At 32.4% G+C, this 22,336-nt stretch overlaps 1 protein-coding gene across 1 annotated transcript in view; it reads left to right on the forward strand.

Moving 5' to 3' along the window:
- The first annotated feature begins 655 nt into the window (after window positions 1-655).
- LOC125060412 (4-coumarate--CoA ligase 2-like) overlaps window positions 656-22,336 on the forward strand; it is a 36,913-nt gene continuing 15,232 nt past the window's right edge. Inside the window, exons 1-7 of the mRNA XM_047665311.1 lie at window positions 656-1,295; window positions 3,158-3,368; window positions 14,199-14,555; window positions 17,134-17,319; window positions 18,338-18,456; window positions 20,118-20,282; window positions 21,005-21,175. Of these exons, the coding sequence (XP_047521267.1) occupies window positions 1,104-1,295; window positions 3,158-3,368; window positions 14,199-14,555; window positions 17,134-17,319; window positions 18,338-18,456; window positions 20,118-20,282; window positions 21,005-21,175 (1,401 nt within the window). The 5' untranslated portion in view covers window positions 656-1,103. The remainder of the gene's footprint in view (window positions 1,296-3,157; window positions 3,369-14,198; window positions 14,556-17,133; window positions 17,320-18,337; window positions 18,457-20,117; window positions 20,283-21,004; window positions 21,176-22,336) is intronic.

A 22,336-nucleotide genomic window follows, 5' to 3' on the forward strand; every position in this document is an offset into this window, starting at 1 on the left:
TTAAGTAAACAAAACTGAGTCGTGAAAAATTATAAAATGGATCATATACTTAATAAATACAGCAACTCGTAACTGCCCATTTAGCAGTGAAATAGCTAAATGAGCAGTTACGAGTGGGCCATCCTAAACCTAAACTAACCTAAACCTGCCGAACTATTTATCAAACTGCCCATATCATCATTTTTACCGGCCATATATTTACTAGCCTGCTGACGTATTTTTAGTACTGACATTGTAAGACGAAATAACTGACCAATGATTTTTTTTATTACTGTCGCACATCCAGCAATAAAAAAATAACTGGCCATTATTTTTTACATAATAACTTCTCGTATATTTAAATAACAGTTAAAAGAATTAGTTCCCTATCTAGGAGAGATTGATACTCTAAAGAAATAGACCATTAGGTAGTAATCAAAGATCACTTGTTAGGTGACGTCTGACAACATTAATCCTGACAATAGACTAACTTCTAGGTTTTTGTTTACATTAATAACTTTCGATTTTTGAATTTATATGAATAATTGTAGCAGAAAATTAAATATAAGAATCTACAATGAAATCATACCAATGCGTGGATTGAGTATTATATCTTTATATATATATATTTTTATTATAAGCTGGCTATTTATTGTCCATAGTTAAAAAAATTTACTGCATATATCAATGTAAACAAACTAAAAATGAAATCAATTACAATCAAGAGATAATTGTTTATGTATGCTTGCAGCTGTTACGTGTTAAAACATTGTTTATATTCCCTTTTTTCAAGGCCATTTAACCGGTCACCGTCTACCTACACTACCATACGTATGCGATATGATAATTTGTGTTGACTGTTGGGTACAAAGTCTATTCAGTATTCAACTTTCGTAAGACTGCGAGTTGCGGCCGTTAGCACGGAATCGAGCACAACACGAAACCAACTGCGAAACAAATTTAATTGTTATTAAGACTCAGATGGGTGGAGGTGCGTCGTTATTAGACTCGTGTAATTTTTTTTAATAATACAAACACGTTTACAAAAGAGAAAGTTTGAAACAAGTTTAAAAAAAATTGTCTAATTTTATTTAAAAAATATATAATAAATTACCTAGTGCCTTATGGCTTCAACATTAAGACGTGCTTTAAGCCAAGCAATAAAAAAAAGAAATGTGTATAAAATTTCTTTTTTACAAAACAGCACAGATTCAAAAATATTAACATCAGTTTTTAAGGATTTAGAAGATTCGAATCATACAGTTAATGAATTTGTGTGGCAAAACTTGGACAGATGGCCAGACAAAACTTTTACAGTAAGTATTATACAATTAATGATTAAAACTGTTAAAATGTACTTGATATTTTGTAATTTACATTGCATAAACTATTGATTTGTTCTTAGTAAATTCATTTATTATTCATTTTATAAGAAATTAATACTGACTATAAGTTTACTTATAAATAATTTTTAATTTTTATTATTTTTTATAAAAGAAACAAACTATATACAAACTAATTTGACACAAATTTACAACATAGACATATTAAATGATTTTTGCTTTAGTAATATAATTATAGCATGTTCTAGTGTTAGTGTTTATTAAGGTCAGTCTTATCAGGTAGGTACTTATGTCTATAATATTGTTGCTTCATAGTTCTATATGTAAAGTTACGACCACATATTTTCTAGTCCATCATCTGATAATTCAATTTGCTGTGAAATAGTAATGTAAATTCTTATTCTTAAAGCCTAATTCTTATTTAGTAGATATTCATAAAATACAATGGTTTTGCAAAGAAAATGTTATATAAAAAAGCTTGCTTTCAGTTAATTGCTAAACAAGTTTTGAAGCATTTTAATTGTGATGTAGCATATATGTATAATACCCAGATGCAACCACAGCAGTTTTTGTCATGTTTTAAATTCTTTCCCAGTTTTGCACTTAAGATATTGAATTAACTTGTGGTTAGAGTCATAGAGTGTTAAAACAAAGTCATGGTTTCAATCAAACAAAGTTCTTTGTGGTTTGTTCTTAAAAGACAAGTGACATCATTGTATAACAAACATGTTTTTAAAACCTGATAAAAAAAAATACCATTTTCCTGTTGCTTTTGTTCATATTAATTATATGGTTGCATTTTGTTGTTGCATTTTTGCTAACTTTAACTGATTTATACTTTACTATTTATTTTGTTTTTTGAAATTGGTGATTTGATGATTAAAATTGCATATAGAAGATCCAATTTGAAATTCTAGGCTAAAATATACCAAATTTACAAGGCAACATCTTCCGATATAAAGTTTAAACCATACAAAATCTTTTTATACATATTTATTATTTATAAAAAATGATTTGTAGGATTGAAGGGCTATCTAATCTATGGATCTACTCAAATAATATTTAGACTAACTTTTATATTGTATAGAAACAGGCCCTCCGCTGCGTCAATCACTACTATGCGGCAATCGGCATATATTGCGTTTTTCAACAATATTTAGAATTAAAGTTTAGGTATATAATTTTTCAAGGACAATGGGTCACGGTTGCTCTTGCGAAACGGGGGCGTGTCGCGAGTAATTCGTAAAGATATATTTATTAATTCTTTTTTCTTGTTGTCCTTGTTTCTATAAAACTATTAATAGGGCATTGTTCTTGTTTAAATACATTCCTTTGTGTAACTTTATTTAAATAACACAGTACAAAGTCTACGTAATGTGATTTTATTTTATGAAACGGTTTTAAGATCATTTACAAGAATATATTAATATGAAAATATATAGTTTTTTCCATCTTATCACGTACTAACAACCATTACATTAAAATAATGCGTTGAGAAAAAACTCATCTCAAATAGATAGGCACCTTAGAAATGTGACGAAAAATAGTTAGTTTTTGGACTTTCGACCTTGAATTTAATACGTTTGTGTACTAGAATGTGGTTCTGATAATTCGATAATTTGACTACCGCTATTTCATACATGAAAAATCTATTAAAATTTATTGTTTATTCACGCGACGCACATATTTACGGCACACTACGAAAAATATTCATTTCTCCAGCTGTGTATTCGTCTTCCTCGATAAATGATTTACAAAAAGACCTTTTTAAGAAATGAATAATAAAAAGAAATAGTAAAATATCCTCTTTTTAATTATTTCATTAACATTTTCAGGTGTGTGCAACCACAGGCCATGGATATACATACGCACAAACACATCGTATGTCGATAAACTTTGCTGCATCGCTCCGGACGAAATTGAAGTTGAGGAATGACGACACAGTCGCCATAATACTACCGAATGTGCCAGAATATCCCTGTATTTCACTGGGAATATTGGAAGCTGGGTGTATAATCAGTATGATGAATCCTGCGTACAGTGCTCGTGAGTTTTTTTTTTTTTTTTTTAATTTTTATCCGTAGATCAGAAATTATCCTACTAATATTATTAACGCGTATAATACTAATATTAAAAACACAAATATTCTGTCATTCACGCTACATCATTTGGACAAATATTATTTTAATCCTGCGCAGACGAAGTCGCGGGCACCAGCTAGTATATTATAAACAAGTGAATGCTGGGAAAAGAGTAAAAGGCGTTGCATTCCTTTATGTGTAACCAAGAAATCTCAAACTAGGGTCGACTGGTCGTACATAGGGAAATGCTTATCCCGACGATAACATTCTGAAGTGAATAAGTGTGTCGTAATTTATGTACTTTAAAAATGATAATTACAAGCGTAGAAACGCATAGGAACTGGTGCAACGCCTTGCCTTGAGAAGCGTTGTGGCGAGTTCTTTTTTTTTTTAAAGACAATTCACACCAATTGACCTAGTCCCATGCTAAGCTGGTGAAGCTTGTGTTATGGGTACTAGGCAACGGATATACATACATATTATAGATAGATAGACATATAAGTACATATTTAAACACCCAAGACCTAAGCACAACACCAAATGCTCATCACATCGATGTTCGTCTCAGCCGGGGATCGAACCCGGGACCCATGGATTCGCAGTCAGAGGTAGTAACCACTAGACTAATGAGTCGTCTTGAAATTATTAATGTTTTATTACAATTTTAAACAGAATTAAAATTAACAATTATAAATAAACTATAGTCATTAATAAATAATCTGAAATGGTTTTTAAAATCTTGTCAAATAGACTGACATCATGATGACAGATAACCATTTGATATTTTGATTAAAGTCTATTAAAATGTTGCCATATTAACGGAATCTATTGCCGCGATTTTTGTATTTGGATGGATTTTTACGAAATTAGTTATTTCTCCTTTTTTAAAATAAACGATAATTTTTATTTATTTAATGATACGTTATCCACAGAATTACATGCATAATTTAAAATAAAGTTCGTTTGCACAAACGTGTTGCACGATATTTATCAATAAAAAATGCACAATTAATTATCTTACATAATTAAGTATTCGGAGGGTTTATAAATTTACCGGTTTTTATAAAATTTTAAGGAAATTAATTTGTGGCATTACGCATGGCATACCTACTAATTCATATAAACTAGTCTTATACTAAAAACGGTGCAATTAGATCAACTTTTTATAAATAACTCAACTTCTACCCTAATATTATAAAGATTTGATTTATTTGCATTGAATGATCCAAACCTACTGGACGTACTTAAAAACTCCTTTACCACAAGAATTTATTTATTTTAAAAGAGGACCGAGAGTTTTTGACGCCGTCTTTTTCTCTCGGCCTACACTCTCTGTCTTTGCCGATGAGTAGGGATGTCTACCGAGACAAATTTAATGACGCCGAATAAGTGATACACGTAGATACATAAACAACATTATCCCGAAAAAAATATTTATTTAAGTTATAGATTTGTATGAAAACTTCTTTGACGAGGGAAGGTGTAAAAAATACCGAAAAAACAATCGCGTACGCTGTGCAAACTATTGACAATAGAGCAAAGTGATGTTCAGTTTTATAGATGACATCACCGCAATGTTGGCAATTTAATTTTTACATATTAACTGAAACAAATATCCAGCCGTTAAAAGGCGGGACTGAACGCTAGCACTAGTTGAATGTGAGAGCAGTTTTGTCTTGTAGTTTCATCTCTGAGGTCATAGGTTCGAACACCACCCTTGAACCAATGCCTTTCTGTGAGGAAACTAGCATGCCCTAGACACACGACAGCGGCTAATCACCTACTTTTAGTACAAATAATCTCGGAAAAGATTTATTTTATATGTCGCAGCTGTTCTTATCAAAATAAAGCCGCTTATCATCTTTACTCATCTTCATTATAACAATAAAATATATAGTTATAATGAAAAGTAAATATTTATTAAGTGTTACTCATTATCAAGTCTTAACAAAAGTATACATTTCTATTGAATACTTTTTTGCGTTTCAATGTCGAATAGTAATTGTAAATTATTTAGTTAATTTCGTTTTATTTATGTGAAAACCTCTCGCAAAAACATTTTATTTATAATAATTACATCATTTCTTAGATACGAGATACAATAAAATACATGAATTATTCTATTATCTATATAATACTCCTTGTATCTGTGTGACTTTGGCACATTTCTGTATGCACTGCCTGTTATTTTCTATTGTCTAAAGGCCCCAGTACACAATGGCCCATGCGGGCCCACTACAGGCCATCGCCATTGTGTACAGGGGGTAATGGTATATGATGGCGGACAATTGTCAATCGTGGCGCGCAATCGGGGAGTTGTCGGTTTTTTGGGCACACTTCAAAGGAATCGTGGCGTAGCGTGGCCTGTGGTGTTTACACAATCGGCCATTGTTTAGTTCGTCACCGGCCGCTGACCGGGATAGTACACTTTAGTGTTTCGTGCTAGAACTAGAATTTTCGATCGTCCAAAATGTCAATATCGTCAGCATCCACCATCGCCTTTTGCGCCATTTCTTTTTTATAACTTTGTGACGGTACACACTTCTGTAATACTTGTAAATAGTATACAAATAAATAGCCGCAGCCGTAATTACTTCGACGTCCATCGCAAGTGGTTTGCCAGGCAGCAATGAGCCATGCGCCATTGTGTGAACACCAAGTGATCGTGGCCTACAATTGTGCATTGCAAAGCGTGGCCCATCTCAGGCCATTGTGTACTGGGGCCTTAACTCTCTTACTTTTATTGTACCTTAGGCACGAGTTTAATAGTTAAACCATGTGCCCCGCCCTTTTCCTTGCTACATACCCCTTTGTTATTTTTATTTATTCCTTATTTAATCTTATCTTCCCTTCTATATTATGCATTTAAAGGAATTAAACCAATTAAATATTTCCAAAAGGCGACTCTGAGATTGATCCTGGCATTGGTTGATGTGCAAACCTTAAGGCTCATGGGAAACCAAAAATATTATATGTTTCCTTTGGAGTAGAATCTTGGGTCTTGGGGTTCAAGTGCACAGGTACTAATTACAGATTTAAGTTGGTGCCTGGTAGATAGTACCGGCGACTCCAGAGCTGGTGCTTTCCTTGCTCAATGAATAAATATCGCAAAACAGCGAGGAAATGCCAGCCATGACCAAAATTTTTAAATTTGTTGTCATTTCTATCAATTTTGAATTATTATTATTACAATTAATATCACTCTCATACATTGGCTCTGGCGGTTGTATGGCTAGGCTAGGAAAATTCATGATTTCACCCGCTCGCACTTGTGACTAGTGAAACAAACGTATTCCTAATGTTTGCATGAGTCGGACGATACTAAAAAAAAATGAAGTAAATGTTAAATTATTTAAATAAACCGTAAAATACACATCTATATATATAAAAGAAAGTCGTGTTTGTTACAACACTTATAACTCGAGATCGGCTGGACCGATGTTAGTTATGTCTTTTTTGATGGGTTTTTCTCTACTCAGAATAGCAGAATAAGTAATAAAATATCGGATAAGTTATCGAATAACAATAATTAAATAAATTAATTTTACGAATGCACACGGCATGTGGTGACATTTGTTGACAAAACTACGCATCATTTTACGTCGAATTCGTGTCACTTCAAGAAATTCCGAACTTGAGGTAAATGAGGAGATGCATAACCATCTTGATCGAAAACATGTGTTACCTCATCAAAAAATGTTGTAAAGCAGAAAGTGCTTTAACATGCAGTATCGCAATATTGGCGATAGAGAGAAGAGGCCTAATGTGTAAAACTGCCATTCTTCTTTTGCAATGGCAAACAATAAAACATTTCTCTATTTGCAAAAAAAGTTATCACCTTAATGGAATCCTAAAATAAGTTTAACTAAACTAACAACGATATTATTATTAAGGCGGAACGAAGTTAGCCGGGTCAGCTAGTTATTTAATAAAATCGCTAGTAACAGCTCTTGGCCAAACTAATGTGCTGTAATTCAATAATTTTTTGGCTTCATAATACGCGCCATGATTGAATTAAAACAAAATTAGGAAACAGTTAGAGGTGGCGTAGCGTTATTTTTTGTATCGGGGAATTTATATTGTATTTTTTTGAAGTGAAACTTCTTTAGGCGCATGAGGGTAAATTTTTTTACGGATGAAACGCAATAATAATATTAGCGTAACGAAGGTTTTTGTCGAAGAAAAGGGAGAGAGTGATTGAGACCGATTGAGAGAGAGTGAGAAGGGCGAATTAACCTTATAGAAATTCCATTTTTAAAATTAAAATTTCGTAAAGAGAATTTATGAAATATTAGTAAGTATTTTATATTTTTTGCAAAATAATTTAGATTTAATAATTTAGATTTGTATAAATATGAACAAGACTTAAAAATTCTTTTAATTAGAGTCAACCATTGAAATGATAGTGAAGGATTAATTCATATTTATTATTTTTAATTCAAGCATCACTTCGATAAAATCAAATCTGCGATGAGTTATTTTGGTGCGCGATCTTAAGCTATGGCCATAGATAAGATTATACTGAAGTTATTTCTGTTTACTGTTGACTTCTTATCAATCAATAACCTTTTGTTTATAACATTGTTTACGCCATGTTTCAAGAAAAGAGCGTACCGATTAAAAGCTGCCAACGCAATCGCGAGCCCTCTGGATTGTAGTGTTCATGACATCACGTATCCTCCTGCCCTTTTGGCCCCTATAAAAAATAAATTAATATAATATTCAAGTCAAGTCAAGTCAAAATCATTTATTCATATAGGTAACACAATGTAATAAAGAAATCAATAAAGAAATATATATTAAATGCTTCTAAGTTTACATTTGCCAGTTCTCTAATCATGGGCGTAGAACGGAAAATAAGAACTGGCAATAAACTCTCCGCCACTCTGTTTAATCGCCAAGTATTTTGTTTTACACAATGTTTGTAAGGAGCTGCAACCATTATAGTCCAGTCATTTAAGCTTAAATTAGGTAAGAATCTCGAAATTCGAGATACCCAGCTGTAAGTCTGTAAATACTTGTATATTGACACCCTAAAAGTTGTCTCAAAACCTAAATATGGTAGGGTGTAAGCAACTATTAAATTTCAAGGTCAACAGCTGGGTATCTCGAATTCCGAGGTGAACTTACTATAATGACTGGACTATTACACCATGTTCCACATGACATCTTAGTAATAGTTTATATTAGTTCTAGTTAGAGTTATTTTCAAATAGCTTCAAATGATATTGCCTATTAAAAATCCAAAATTATTATATTAAAGTGATAAGAAATACCACGCCAGGTTATAAAATATAATAATAATAACACATTATTAAATCAGTTCTGTAATTCATGCTTATACGTAAAAAATTACGTTTCCTTATCTTTTATCTTTATTATTCTCTTGTGAGCAAAGAAGTGTAAATATAAAATAATTAGCGCTCAGCTAAGCCGCCTTGGAACGGCTGGATATTTATTTGAGTAAATATGTAAAAATTTGACATTATTGTACTTATCGCTTTTTTGTAATCATGTCAGAACTGGACACTCGATGTCATAGGGCTCGCGAATGCGTTTGCCGGCCTTTTAGGAACCACCACCATTTACTGATATCCAATTAAATTTTGGCTTTGGGAGCGTTCAAGTATTACGTCACGCAATTTTTGGAGATTATGGAACACCCCCCCCCCCCCCATGTAACGCGCCGTAACGTTTTTCTGTACCCAAGTATGGTAAAACGTTTCGTGACCACCTAGTGACTCTTTATACCTAAAAGTTACCATTATGTGGTGTAAAGTACCGGAAAATAATTTAACATTTTCATGTAACACTTAATTTTTATTCTTCAATTGCCAGTATCTTGTATTTTAAACTTTCACTTAAATTCGCATTTTGTGGTGAAGACGAAAAAAAGAATCTCTTTACCTATGTTTTTTTAAACCTATCAGTATATGTAATAGTAATACTGATAACAAATGTAATTTTAATTATTTTATAATGACTTGTGATATTAAACATAATCTATGTTCTACTTTTATAGTTTTGTTATTTTCCACATGAATACAATAAAATTCTTAATTTGCAAAATAAAGTCGGGTTCGTTCGAATACTGTCTAGAGAACCGCTGGGATTTTAATGGTTTTATGGTATAAAATATTGGGAAATCAGCGAAAAAATAAAAGAAATTCCAATACAAAATGTTCATAGTTTATCGTAACTGATTAAACTCTTCCCTTAAACTAAAGAATGTATTTAAATAAAGATTTCGAATCAACAATATATCCCACAATAATGGTATTTTAGAATAATGTTAGTCAACGAAAAAAGGATCGATATGTATTGGTTGTCAAATATTTATGCGTGCGTTCAGAAATTTATTCTAATCTCTAACGGCCAAAACCAATATGCAATATCAATCCAATTTTAGCTGTCATAGACTGACAATTCAATCCATTTCTAAAGAAAAGCATGCCAATATTCAATACATGGACTGAGATACCAATCTAATTATTCAACCAATCGTTCAGAGGGCGGATAAGAGATTGAAGATTGCCCTCTGTATGAAAATGAATGTTTACTCATGCCAATAACCTATCTGTCCATTTTGGCAGTTGCTTCGATTGGCCAAATCAATCTCGGATTGCTATCGGTGAAACTGGTATGATTTGGGTTTGGGATTGCGACCTAACTTAATATTCATTGGGAAAATTTATTCATCTACGTCATCTTCCAGTTCTAGTGATAGTGATTTGGAAGTTTAAATGCAATTATCCGATTGGGATAGTAATTCTGAAGCTGGAAGAAGACTACGTACTTCTGTGCGAAGACATAAGAAGACAAGAATTAATTATATTCAGAGCCTGAATGACGCCGAATTCACATTTAGATTTAGGTTAACAAAAGAAGCTTTGGAGACACTTTTACACAAAGTGATGTCTATCATATATGACTTCTTGCAGGTTTCATCTTTTCATCAACTTTTGTAACTTTTTTTTAAATATAGCTACAACCAAAAATATTTGTTACTATAGATACTACCTACTAACTCCACTTCAAAACCTCAAGACTCCAGCAGAACATCTTTATAACGAATCTCAAATACGAAGCAGAAATGTCGTGGAAAGGACATATTATGGTGTTTGGAAAAAATCGGTTCCCCAAAATCGGTTTGTCAAAAAAGGTTTTCCTTCAAGTATCTCGTGTACAAGCCGTGATAGTGGCATGTGCAGTGTTGCACAATATTGCTATTGATATGCGAGATGAACATTTTGAACTACTGCAACAAGTAGATGAACCAGCTGATGATATTGATCAAAGCACAATTGACAACGTGGGAAATGCAAGTGTGCGAAGTAATCTTATAAGGGATTATTTTGCTTTATTACTATAATATTTTATAAATTACAACATTTTTGAGATAAATTAAATAATAATTCAATGCTTTTATATAAATAAAAAAACAAATTTTTAATACAATACATCCTCGCTCCAGGCACAAAATCTATTATTTTTCTAATTTATTTAACAATATATTTTTTTCTATGGCCCATAATTCTCTTTTATGCTCTCTTTCTTCCTCTTCAATGCCCATTGCTTTCTCTTATTTAGAAGCTTTTCCTTTCAATTGACTTTCAATTCCTTCGACAGACAACAATATCATGTCTTTGACTTTTTCCTCGATAGTAGCAGCACTAGGGCCACCTCCTGTACGATATGTTTTAGCATGTATCAAGGCAGACTTTTTTCTTGTAGCCCTCTTTAAGCTTTAGCACTGCGAAAGTTTACTCCACTTGTGCTATTAAACAGCGCCTCCAGCGCTGCTCTTTCTCCTGCCAGGTGACTGAGTCACTCTTTTTATTGTCTAATATATTTTTATGGTCAGCAACAAGCGAAGTTAGAAGGTCAACTTCTTCCCGGCTGAAATTGACGCTTTTTTCACGTTTTTGCGTAGACATTTTTTTAAGTTAAAGAACCAACCTCGAATCACAAAAACAACATACACAAACTACTCAGAGAAAATTTATATTTGTAATAATATGTACTAAAATACTCAATAACCTAACAAACAAAAATACCATATGATAATGACAGCCCGTTTCGTTACAAGTAATATTAAATGACCAACAAAAAGGTTAAGGTTCTATGTTTTTCTATAGAATTTTGTAACTTTATTTGTTCGTAACAAAAAACCAAACAAAAACGTTGCATAGCTATTTGCTACTTTATCCATACATTGTGAAACAAACCTTAAGTCTTACTTATTTTATTTCGTTCCAAAAACAGCAAACTTTTGGTATGCTTGAACACAACATATTGCATTGAACGAAACGCGGTCGAGAGGGAAGGATCACGCAAAAGATTGCTGTCAATCTTTTGTCAAATAAACAATCGGATAGCAGAAATGTTTATTGGCATGCAGATTGGAGATCGGTCTTTAGATATGAATCAGTCCAAGATTGATTATAATCATAGATTGAGGATACATTATTAATTTTGGCCGTAAGAAAAGACTATAAGGAAAATATTTCTGCTTAAATATACAAAATATTAAGGCACATTGTTGAGTATTGCGTGTAGTTAATGACAATGAAATGTCAAATGCTTTTCATGTCATCTGTTGAGACTTGAGTATAGTTAAAGATCGACTTCTAACACCAAGTTTCATATCTATCTAAGTTTTTTGATTTGAAAAAGGCATAAAGTTAAAATGATTGCCATAATAAATTAAAAAAAAGGTTGTTGATAGAAGTACTTGATTTTAAGTTGTATTTTTATTACTAAATTAAAGTCATAACATACACATTACACATACACATAAACATAACATTTATGAATAATAATTTTATAGGACAAGTAATGTTCACGGAAACATTATCTTATAATAATAGGCTAAAGTACAAAGTATTTATTAAAGCATACTAAGATTAAGGACACCCAAATGGGGCATGGTACAGTGTGTTGGTATTTTTTACCATTTTGGGATGATATTTAATATATGTACATACATACTTTGTTATTTTGAAAGTTCGCCACAATTTCTACTCAGGACAGGACGTATACAAGTGACGAAGATGGCGTTTGCAGCTTTTTTAATAATTATACTTTTATGTATAAAAGCTTTCCAATGCTGGGAACACGTGACACATTGATTAAATCTATAAATACCTAAACCTTCCTAATAGACCAGTCATTATAGACATTCGAAATCGAAAATTTGATAATAATTCCAAAAGTTTTCAAACTTCGGTCAAGTGAATGGTACATTGGGACGACAATAAATCTCATTTTGCAACCTTGTCCGCAGTCCGGAACATTGTTAAAATTGCAATTAAATTAATTTTTGCTGTATGGTCGTGAAAAAAATTCCAAAAGTTCTGCAAACTTGGGGAAGTTTTCGATATAATATTTCATATCACGTATAAAATTTGCAACCAACCTAAGTGTACGGAACATTTTTTGTTATTTATTTTATTTTCGATATATCTGTCAAATTTGCAGAACTTTTGGAACGTTTTCCTTCAGTTTAATAAAGAAAAACATTAATTTTTAATAATATAATAAATAAAATAAAAAAAGAAAATAAAATAAATAACAAAAAATGTTCCGTACACTTAGGTTGGTTGCAAATTTTATACGTGATATGAAATATTATATCGAAAACTTCCCCAAGTTTGCAGAACTTTTGGAAGTTTTTTCACGACCAAAACTTATTTTTAACAATGTTCCGGACCGCAGAGCAGGTTGCAAAATTTTATAGTTTGTTTTAATACCACTCCCGACCTTACATCAAAATTTGAAAACTTTTGGAATTATAATGAATTAATTGTCTTGACTGACTGGACTATAATGCATCACTAGATATTGGTGAAAACTACTAAATTCCGTGCCGTAGTTTTTGAGTTAATCGCGAAGAAGGACGTTGCGGAAGAATTTATCCTACTAATATTATAAACGCGAAAGTTTGTAAGTAATGATGAATGTTTGTTACTCTTTCACGTAAAAACTACTGACTGGATTTTAATGAAACTTTACAATAATATAGCTTATACATCAGAATAATACATAGTCTACAATTTATAAAGATATTATGTGAATTGTCTAAAATATCAAGTAGGAAAAAGTCTACCATCTGCGAGCTATTCTGGCGTGCGCCAAAACCGCTAGAGTTACACATATGTAATGTAGGATGGGAATGTTTATCCTAAAAAGTCCTACACAATAGCCCGCCATACTATATATAATTATGCATGTGTAAGCCATTATAGCCAAAAAAAAAAAAAAAAAATCAGTGGCGCTACAACCTCTTTAAGTCTTGGTCTCAGATTTCTGAATCTTTTTCATGATCATTTTTTAAAATCTAATAGACAAGTAGGTGATCATTATCAAGCTCTACAAGTTTTCTCTAATACTCTTAGTTCAGTGGAATAAATTTCGACACTAAACTTCGCATTTTTGATATAATGTCGATTTTGTTGATATAAGAATAATGTGTAAAGAATGTTGTCGTGTTGTGCCCCGGCAATGTTTAAAAAAAATACTTGAAAACTGTAAACGTACATAAAAATGGTTCTATAACTATCTTCTTTAAGTCTTTTAGTTTCAGAGATAAATTAATAGTAACTCGTAGTAGAGAAACATAAGCATAAATTTTGTTACAGCATTCGTAAAAAATGTTTTCGTTTTTCACCGCCAATCCGACTACCACGAAACAAAGTTCGTGGATGATAGTCGCACGCTGAAGCCACTAGGCCAACACTGCTCTTTATAATATTAGTATTTTTATATACTAATTATAATAAATTAACAATTTCAGATGACTTACAACGCCACCTGGAAATGATAAAATGCAAAGCGATAGTATCATCAAAGCTATCGTATCCGAACATCGCAGAGGCCCTGAACTCTATGCAGAAGAAATTACCTGTTATACTAATAGACAACGATGAGCTACCAGAGACAACAATAAGGTTCTCAGAGTTCGCCAATGACTTGAATGTTGACGTGGACTGTTTGAAAGCCGTGAAACGGAGTGCAAAAGATGTCGCCATAATGCCTTTCTCGAGTGGTACAACAGGTTTTCCGAAAGCCGTTGTTTGCACTCACAAATCTGTTGTGGACTTTAACAAAGCCGTACTAGATCCGAATGTTATTTCTGTCGAGGAGGCTACAGGTAATTATTTATTTGGAGAATATGTAGTTATTTTTTTATGGCAATATAACTTTATGCCAGTTTGAAGTAAAACGTAGAGAAACTACACGCTAGTTAAAAACAAAATATGTAGGTACATAAACATATTAAATCTTAATATTATTATTGATTATAAAAGAAGATAATACAGAATAGATAGTTCTAATTATTGATTGATATTTTGATTTTTTCAAATGTAAGCTAAATTAAAAAAAATGGTGCGTGTACTTATGTACGCGCGTAAGAAGTTATACGTCTTTGGCTTTCTTTATTTTTTTTAAATATTAAATAATTAATAACAAATATTTAACGTTAATAATTTAATAATATTTAATATTTAGTATATTATTCAATTATTAATTAATATTAAAAATAATAATAATTATTTATTATTTTATTATATTATTCATTCAATTTAATAACTACGTATGTTTCATAACCTTTTAAGTTTTAACTAAGTAACAATAGGTCTTTGTGAAAAAGCATTGCTAAATTTTTTTGAAAAAATAATTAAAACTTTTACTTGTTTAAAAGGTAAATGTCATTATGTTCATTCAAAATTCTTGGCATAGCTGCTAACTTCACGCATATTCTATTTCTTTTCACTTGTAGATTGTCTTATTCCCATCTCGCTCGCGCACGCTATAATCACACTGACAACTTTGTGTCTCAGGTGCGCGCGCATCGTAAAATTTCACTCTCATCAATTTTTCATAACGCGCCTAAAGAAGTATAACTTCAAAAAAATATTACAATTATAGTCACGTTTTTACGATATTCTTACCTTACATAATAATAACAAAAAGTGGTTAGATAGAAAACTAAATTAAATTTAAAATGCTTCGTCCCTGTGGGTTGTGGCAGTGTACGCTTACATACTGGCGGCATTTCCTCGCTGTATATTATTCATTAAGCAAGGAAGGTGCTGGTGTTCACCACTGATATAGGCAGCGGCACGTAAGTCTAGCGCTGGCCGATACGTGGAGGGGACTGCTGCGCATGTGTACTGTCGCGCGGGGGACAAAATGCGACTGGAGAGCCAATCGACGCTCTTCATTCCGCTAGCCCCCCTCAGGTACCTTATTTTTTACTTCTGCGCAATAACGGTTAGCGCTAGAGTTTCGTGCCGCTACTTGTATCAGACACTATCTTGTAGATTTTTTTTTCAATTTTTAATCCATCTGCAATCAGCCTCTTGGCTTGGCTTGGCATAAGTAATTATTACTTCGAGCTATAGGGTGCCTAACGGGCGTGTGGCAATTTTTTTTTTTTTTAAAGACAATTCACACCAATTGACCTAGTCCCATGCTAAGCTGGTGAAGCTTGTGTTATGGGTACTAGGCAACGGATATACATACATATTATAGATAGATAAACATATTTAAACACCCAAGACCTAAGCACAACACCAAATGCTCATCACATCGATGTTCGTCTCAGCCGGGGATCGAACCCGGGACCCATGGATTCGTAGTCAGAGGTACTAACCACTAGACCAATGAGTCGTCAAATATATTTTACTCCTCCCCGCCTCGTCTTGCAGGTCACAACTCCGGCGCAACGCGCCGTGTGACATGGTATAGTAATTTGTATGTAGGATGACGTTGCGGCACCGCACCGTTACCACATCGTCTGGCCGCGCTCTTATACCATATACCACGGAATAATTGTTATCTAGTGACCCACAACACAGGGACTCCCTAGTGTGGGGACTAGCGATATATGGAATTTTGTCATAAAAAGTTTCTATTATTATTAAAATTCCCTATACAATTGTTCCATGTGCCTCGTACGAACACGAACTATCTGCGTAGTTAGCCAATGGTTCGGGTTTTAGCTAACTACAATAATTTATGAATATTGCATTTTCCACCTTGCCAAAGAGAGTGAAAGGAAATAATATAAGAAGCGGTAAAGTTGACTTTATTTAGCAGTAGTAACAATTTAGTTTTCTCATTAAAATATTAAGTTGTTTGTTTCGTTTTAGTTTTCTTTTATTATCTACTAGCTGGCCTGGCGAACATCGTACCGCCTAACAGTCGATTCTTTATTTTTTTTTATACTTATTCTGCTATTCGGGACACCGGTCTAGCTAGTAAGATAAAAAAAAGAAAGTTGATAATACAACAAATACATTGTCAAAAAATAAGAATTTACCTTCCCGGAACCCCTCCACTAATACTTGAACTTTATGATATGGTATTAAAGTTCAAATTGCCTTTAAATATTATAATTACGAATATTTTGTATGGGAATATAGAAAAGTGTTGTTTTTAGACTTTTTCACTCATTTTTTTTTTAATTTTTCTCTCCGTAAGAACCACTCTCTTACTTCAAGGACTATTATAAAAAAAGAATCAGACAAATCGGTCAAGCCGTTTTCATGTTTCGTGACAACGAAAAACGGGTTTCATTTTTATATATATATAGATTAATTGACTTATGTTTTCTGTTTCATATATTTTGTTTAACAATGTAGTATTTAAATATATATAATATGGTCATATAGTATCAAAATTGTATTCTATGAGTGGGTTCCAGAATTGATTATTAATTTCAGCGAATTATCAATCAGTGATGCCGGGAGTGTTGCCATTTTTTCACATATTTGGTTTCAACGTGCTTATGATGAATTTGATGTGTGTGGGTGTTAAACTGGTAACAATAAGTCAGTTCAAGCCTGAAGTCTTTCTCGAGACCCTGGTCCGACATAGGACTCAACATATGTACGCTGTTCCACCTATGAGTAAGTTTTTTTAATGTCTATTACAAAGTCCGAAATACATAGTATTACTAGCAGACCGGCCAAGCGTTGCTATGGCTAAGGTTTTTGTTATATTACATAGTAGTAAACTATTCAAGGGAAACGGAAGGAGAACACCAGTCATGGGGACCACCATGCTTTTTTAGTTGTGATGCCATTAAATTGTAGCTTATGTGAAACGTTGGTACTTTCGACACAACGCCATCTGTTAGAATTGTGACTATCAAATGATTAACAAATAATTTGCAATAAAATAATATTGCGGGTGTAAATTGAGATGTAAGCTATCCTATCTTTTAAGTTGGATCAAACTACACATGGTGTGCAAATTTGATTGATATCGCTTCGGTAGTTTAGGAGTCCATAGCGGACAAACAACGTGACACGTAATTTATATATTTTAAGATTATATTTGTACATAGTGGTGGTTTCATATTATCGGGAACAATATGTATTTATTTTTACAACTCCCAAGTGAAATTAGAGTTATTACTTAATAAATTCAAAACTCTCGTTAAACGTAAATTAAACAATAAAGCTTTATATAAATGTGACGAATATTTTAATGATCCTAATCCTTGGGATTGATTTACTCCAGTTCAAACTATTTGTAAGACGCATAACTTGGCGATTAAAAAGAGTGGCGTAGAGTTTCTTGCCAGTTTTTCTTGCCCGCTCTTCGCCCTTGACTTGCGAACTGGTAAATGTAAATTTAGAATTAATTGAACATCTTTTCTGTTGACGTTCATAAGTGTACTTGATTATTATAAACAAAAAAAATCGCACTTTGTTACTCTTTGTTTTAAAGTTATTTAAAAAAGGATAATTGTATAATATTTGAATTTCGCATATTTATATTAGGTATGTCCAATAAAATAAAAGTTTCATTAAATTTGTCTAAAATGGGTATCCGCGAATTTATAGAGGTGATATAATATTGACAGGTATTTGGAGTTGTATCTTTTTTACATTTATTGTTTACACCTCAAACGTGTTTCAGTTATATTTTTGGCAAAACATCCGGCAGTGACGTCCGCCCATCTCCAATCGCTCAAAGGTATCGTGTGTGGAGCGGCCTCTTTAGCCAAAAGCGACGCTGAAGCTCTTCTAAAGAAAAACGTAAGCCTTTTTGTTAATATAGAAAGATAGAAAACTTATCTAATTGTAAATATAAACCATTGAACACCCACAAAAATATCATCAAAATCGGTTCAGCCGATGATTTATATATATTAAGATAGGTCCTAATAGGAGCATAAATGAAAAAATGTTACAAGAAAATCTATTTTGACGTTAAGCAAAGTAAATATATAAAAATGTTATGAATGAAGGTAGTCCTTAAAACTTCTAGAAACGTCTGCTCCATATCTACCTTCAAAGTTTGACTTAGCTAATTTTGTTGTAATTAATTGCAAAGTAATTTCCAAAGCTGTTTCAACATACAAAACTTAAGTTGGCCTAATTCTTAAGGCCTTGGCTTAATTCATACAAATGGTCAGACATCGAAATTTTAACTATACTATACATTTTACCCACTAAAAATGGGTGTCTATAGGCAGCGTGGACTGCCCTTTTTGGTCGTCCCGCAAGCTCGTTTGCCCCCTATTATATAAAAAAAATTACTAACTCTGCTGGCCCAACCCAAACAGAATAGCCACAAAGACAAGAGGGTCTTCGATGATGCTTCTTGCCAATGGATGGTGAAAACTTGTATAGATAAATATGTCAGGAAAGACGCCTTGGAGCTCCCCTCCCCTCCTTGGGCGTCTGTCCTGTGATATTTGGGTCGCTTTAAAGGTGTCAGGGGTTCTCAGATAAAGTAAAGTAAAGTAAAAAATAAAATCATGTGTCCAATTCACACGTGGTAGAAGTGAAACCTTCAAAAACAAAGTTTTTATAATTAAAATATGTAAATTAGACTTTTTCTCTATCTAAATGTAGGATCTTTTCTTTAAAAAAAAACATTTTTTTAATGTTTAATTTTAATTTATAACTTTAATATCAATCTTTATTTGGTAAAAACTAATATAATCAAAGTTTGAAATAAATTCACAAGTCCAACGTGGGAGAAAATGAGATAGGAAGCATTATACAGTGTATAAACTTTAAATTAAGAAAATTTTAAATTAAGGTAGTAAGAAGTTGTCACTTCAAAAAGTTTCTATAATTAATGGTATTATGTAAATAAAATTGATAAATTTCATCTAATTTTATAATTGAACTACTTACTTGACTTACTTATTTAATTTTTTGCACATCTGTTTTTTTTATTTCAGAAAATGATCAAATACACACTAATTTAAAGTTTATACACTGTATAATGCCTCCTATCTCACTTTCTCCCACGCCAAATCCTATTAATTTATGTGTCTGTCTCTTTTTACTGTCGCTTTTTCCGTTGCATCCGGTTTGAAATCACAACGATTCTCAAGAAGTTTCACTTCAAAAATCATTTAATCATATAGGTAACATAATGTGCACTTATGACTCGTCAGTAAAGAAATACATATTAATGCTTCTAATTTACATTTACTGCCAGTTCTCAAATCAAGGGCGTAGAACGGAAGAGAAGAACTGGCAATAAACTCTCCGCCACTCTTTAATCATCATTTTTTTACACAACGTTTGTAAGAAGCTGCAACCATAACACCATGTTCCACATGACATATTAAGAAATTATAGATATACTTGACACTTTAATCCTTTCCCATTCTCTCTTGTTATTCCGTCCTCCCCATATACCGTATGCATTCGCTAAAATCAGGTAATTTCGTCAACAGAGGAACATCAAATTCCGTCAAGGCTACGGTCTGACTGAGACCAACGGTGGCATAGCAATTGGACGCAATGATGACACGAATTATGACGCTGTTGGACATGTATTTGGGAACTGTCAGATTAAAATTTCTGATCTCGAAACCCAGGAGGCGCTTGGGCCAGGACAGGTGAGAACTAAACTATGTTCTGTGTATATATCTGTAACAAATGCTATCTTCGAAATTGAAAAAAAAGAGTGTGTGTGCTTATGTACACGCGTTAGAAGTTATACTTCTTTGGCGTATGGAAAAAAAATAACTAAAATGCAGTAGTGATTAACGATAAATATTAAAATTAATCAATAAAATTATTATTAGTAAATACTATCACCGTCGTATATGAAATTGATTAAATAAAAAACACCAAAATAATATTTATTTATTCACACTGTTTAATTGTACTGTTACGAAACACGCGTTTTAAATATAAAAATACTAGAATATACAATTTGAACATAGTTGTTATCGATTTTCATGCCACCTAGAACTAACTTCATTCTGTTAATTTTGTGTAACGGTGCACACGCATCGTAAAATTTCACGCGCCTAAAGAAGTATAACTTCAAAAATTTTAATACATATTTTGTAGCAAATCGCTTTGCCTACAATTATATCCATGTGACTTTTTATCATAAAGCCAAAATTCAAAAGTTATAAGTAAAAAAGTGAAAAAAAATTGTTTTTTGCTTAATGCCCTATTCTTTTTGCTTAATGCTCTATTACATAAAAAAAAGATTTTTCTTTTGATTTTATCAAAAAATTATGTCCGAACAATTTTGGAGAGTATCTCTTAATTAATTTATTTATTTATTTTATTTATTTAATTAAATTATTGTAAATATTATCTCTAGGAAGGTGAGATTTTGGTCCGTGGCCCGCTGCTCATGAGCGGGTACTATGAGAACGAAGAAGCTAATAAGGAAGTGTTTACATCAGATGGCTGGTTAAAAACCGGTGATATCGGCAAATACGATGAGAATAAGTATTTGTATATCACTGACCGGCTAAAAGAACTTATTAAGGTAAGATTAACTTAAATATAATTTTTGTTATGACACGAAGTTTTGCTTCTATAATTCACATTAATTATACATAATAATTCAGAATGAGGGCTCGATTTTTAAATATTTAGACTTTTAATTGGTTTTATAATATCTTATTCTGAACTTAACGTAAATCGGTTATTTCCGAATTTTCGATTGGTTTCTTTATTCGATCGAAAAGTTCTATTCTGTCAAACCTGTATATTTAATAAATCATCTAGTTATTTAATAAAATAAAAAAAACATTTTCAATCATTCATTAAGATTTATTAAGTTAATATTTTTAATTAGTACAATTTAATAAAGTAATAATTCACTCTTAATTAGACATTATTAAATAAAAAAAAATATTTAAGGTGAAAGGATTCCAAGTACCGCCAGCAGAGTTGGAGACCATTCTCCGTACTCACCCTAAAGTCCTCGACTGCGCCGTCGTAGGTATAAAGGACCCGATAAGTGGTGAGGCGCCAAAGGCCTTCGTAGTGCCACAAGCCAAACAGACCATTGACCCGAAGGAATTATTAGAATACGTGAACACACAAGTAGTGGCGTTTAAAAAAATTAAAGAGGTTCAATTTGTGACTGAGATACCTAAAAACCCCGCTGGTAAGGTTTTAAGACGTGTTATCAAGGAAAAGTATTGTTAATATAAGTATTCAACAAAGTGTACTATGGAGAGTGTTCTGAAGGGTTTGGGTTGATCCCTCTTCATCATCATCTCTTCAAACTCAAAAGAACTTTATTCATCAGTACTTGTTCCACTTATGAACGTCGGAAAAGAAGCTAAATTAATTCTAAATTTACTTTTACTACCAGTTCGCAAGTCAAGGGCGAGCGGGCAAGAAGAACTGGCAAGAAACTTTTCGCCACTCTTTTTAATTGCCAAATAATGAGTCATGCAAATTGTTTGAACTGGAACAAATCCCACGCATTAAAATATTCGTCAAATATATAAAAAGCCTTATTGATTAATTTACGTTTAATGAGAGCTTTGAATTTATTTAGTGATAATTCCCTAATTTCCCTCGGGAATTTTTTGTAAAAACGAACACAATTTCCATACATGGAGTGGTTTATCTTCTGGAGCCTGGTTGATCGTATGCTTAGATTAGATCTGTTTCTAGTATTATACTGGTGCCA

The sequence above is a fragment of the Pieris napi genome, chromosome 21 (genome assembly GCF_905475465.1).
Source record: "Pieris napi chromosome 21, ilPieNapi1.2, whole genome shotgun sequence".
NCBI lineage: Eukaryota > Metazoa > Arthropoda > Insecta > Lepidoptera > Pieridae > Pieris > Pieris napi.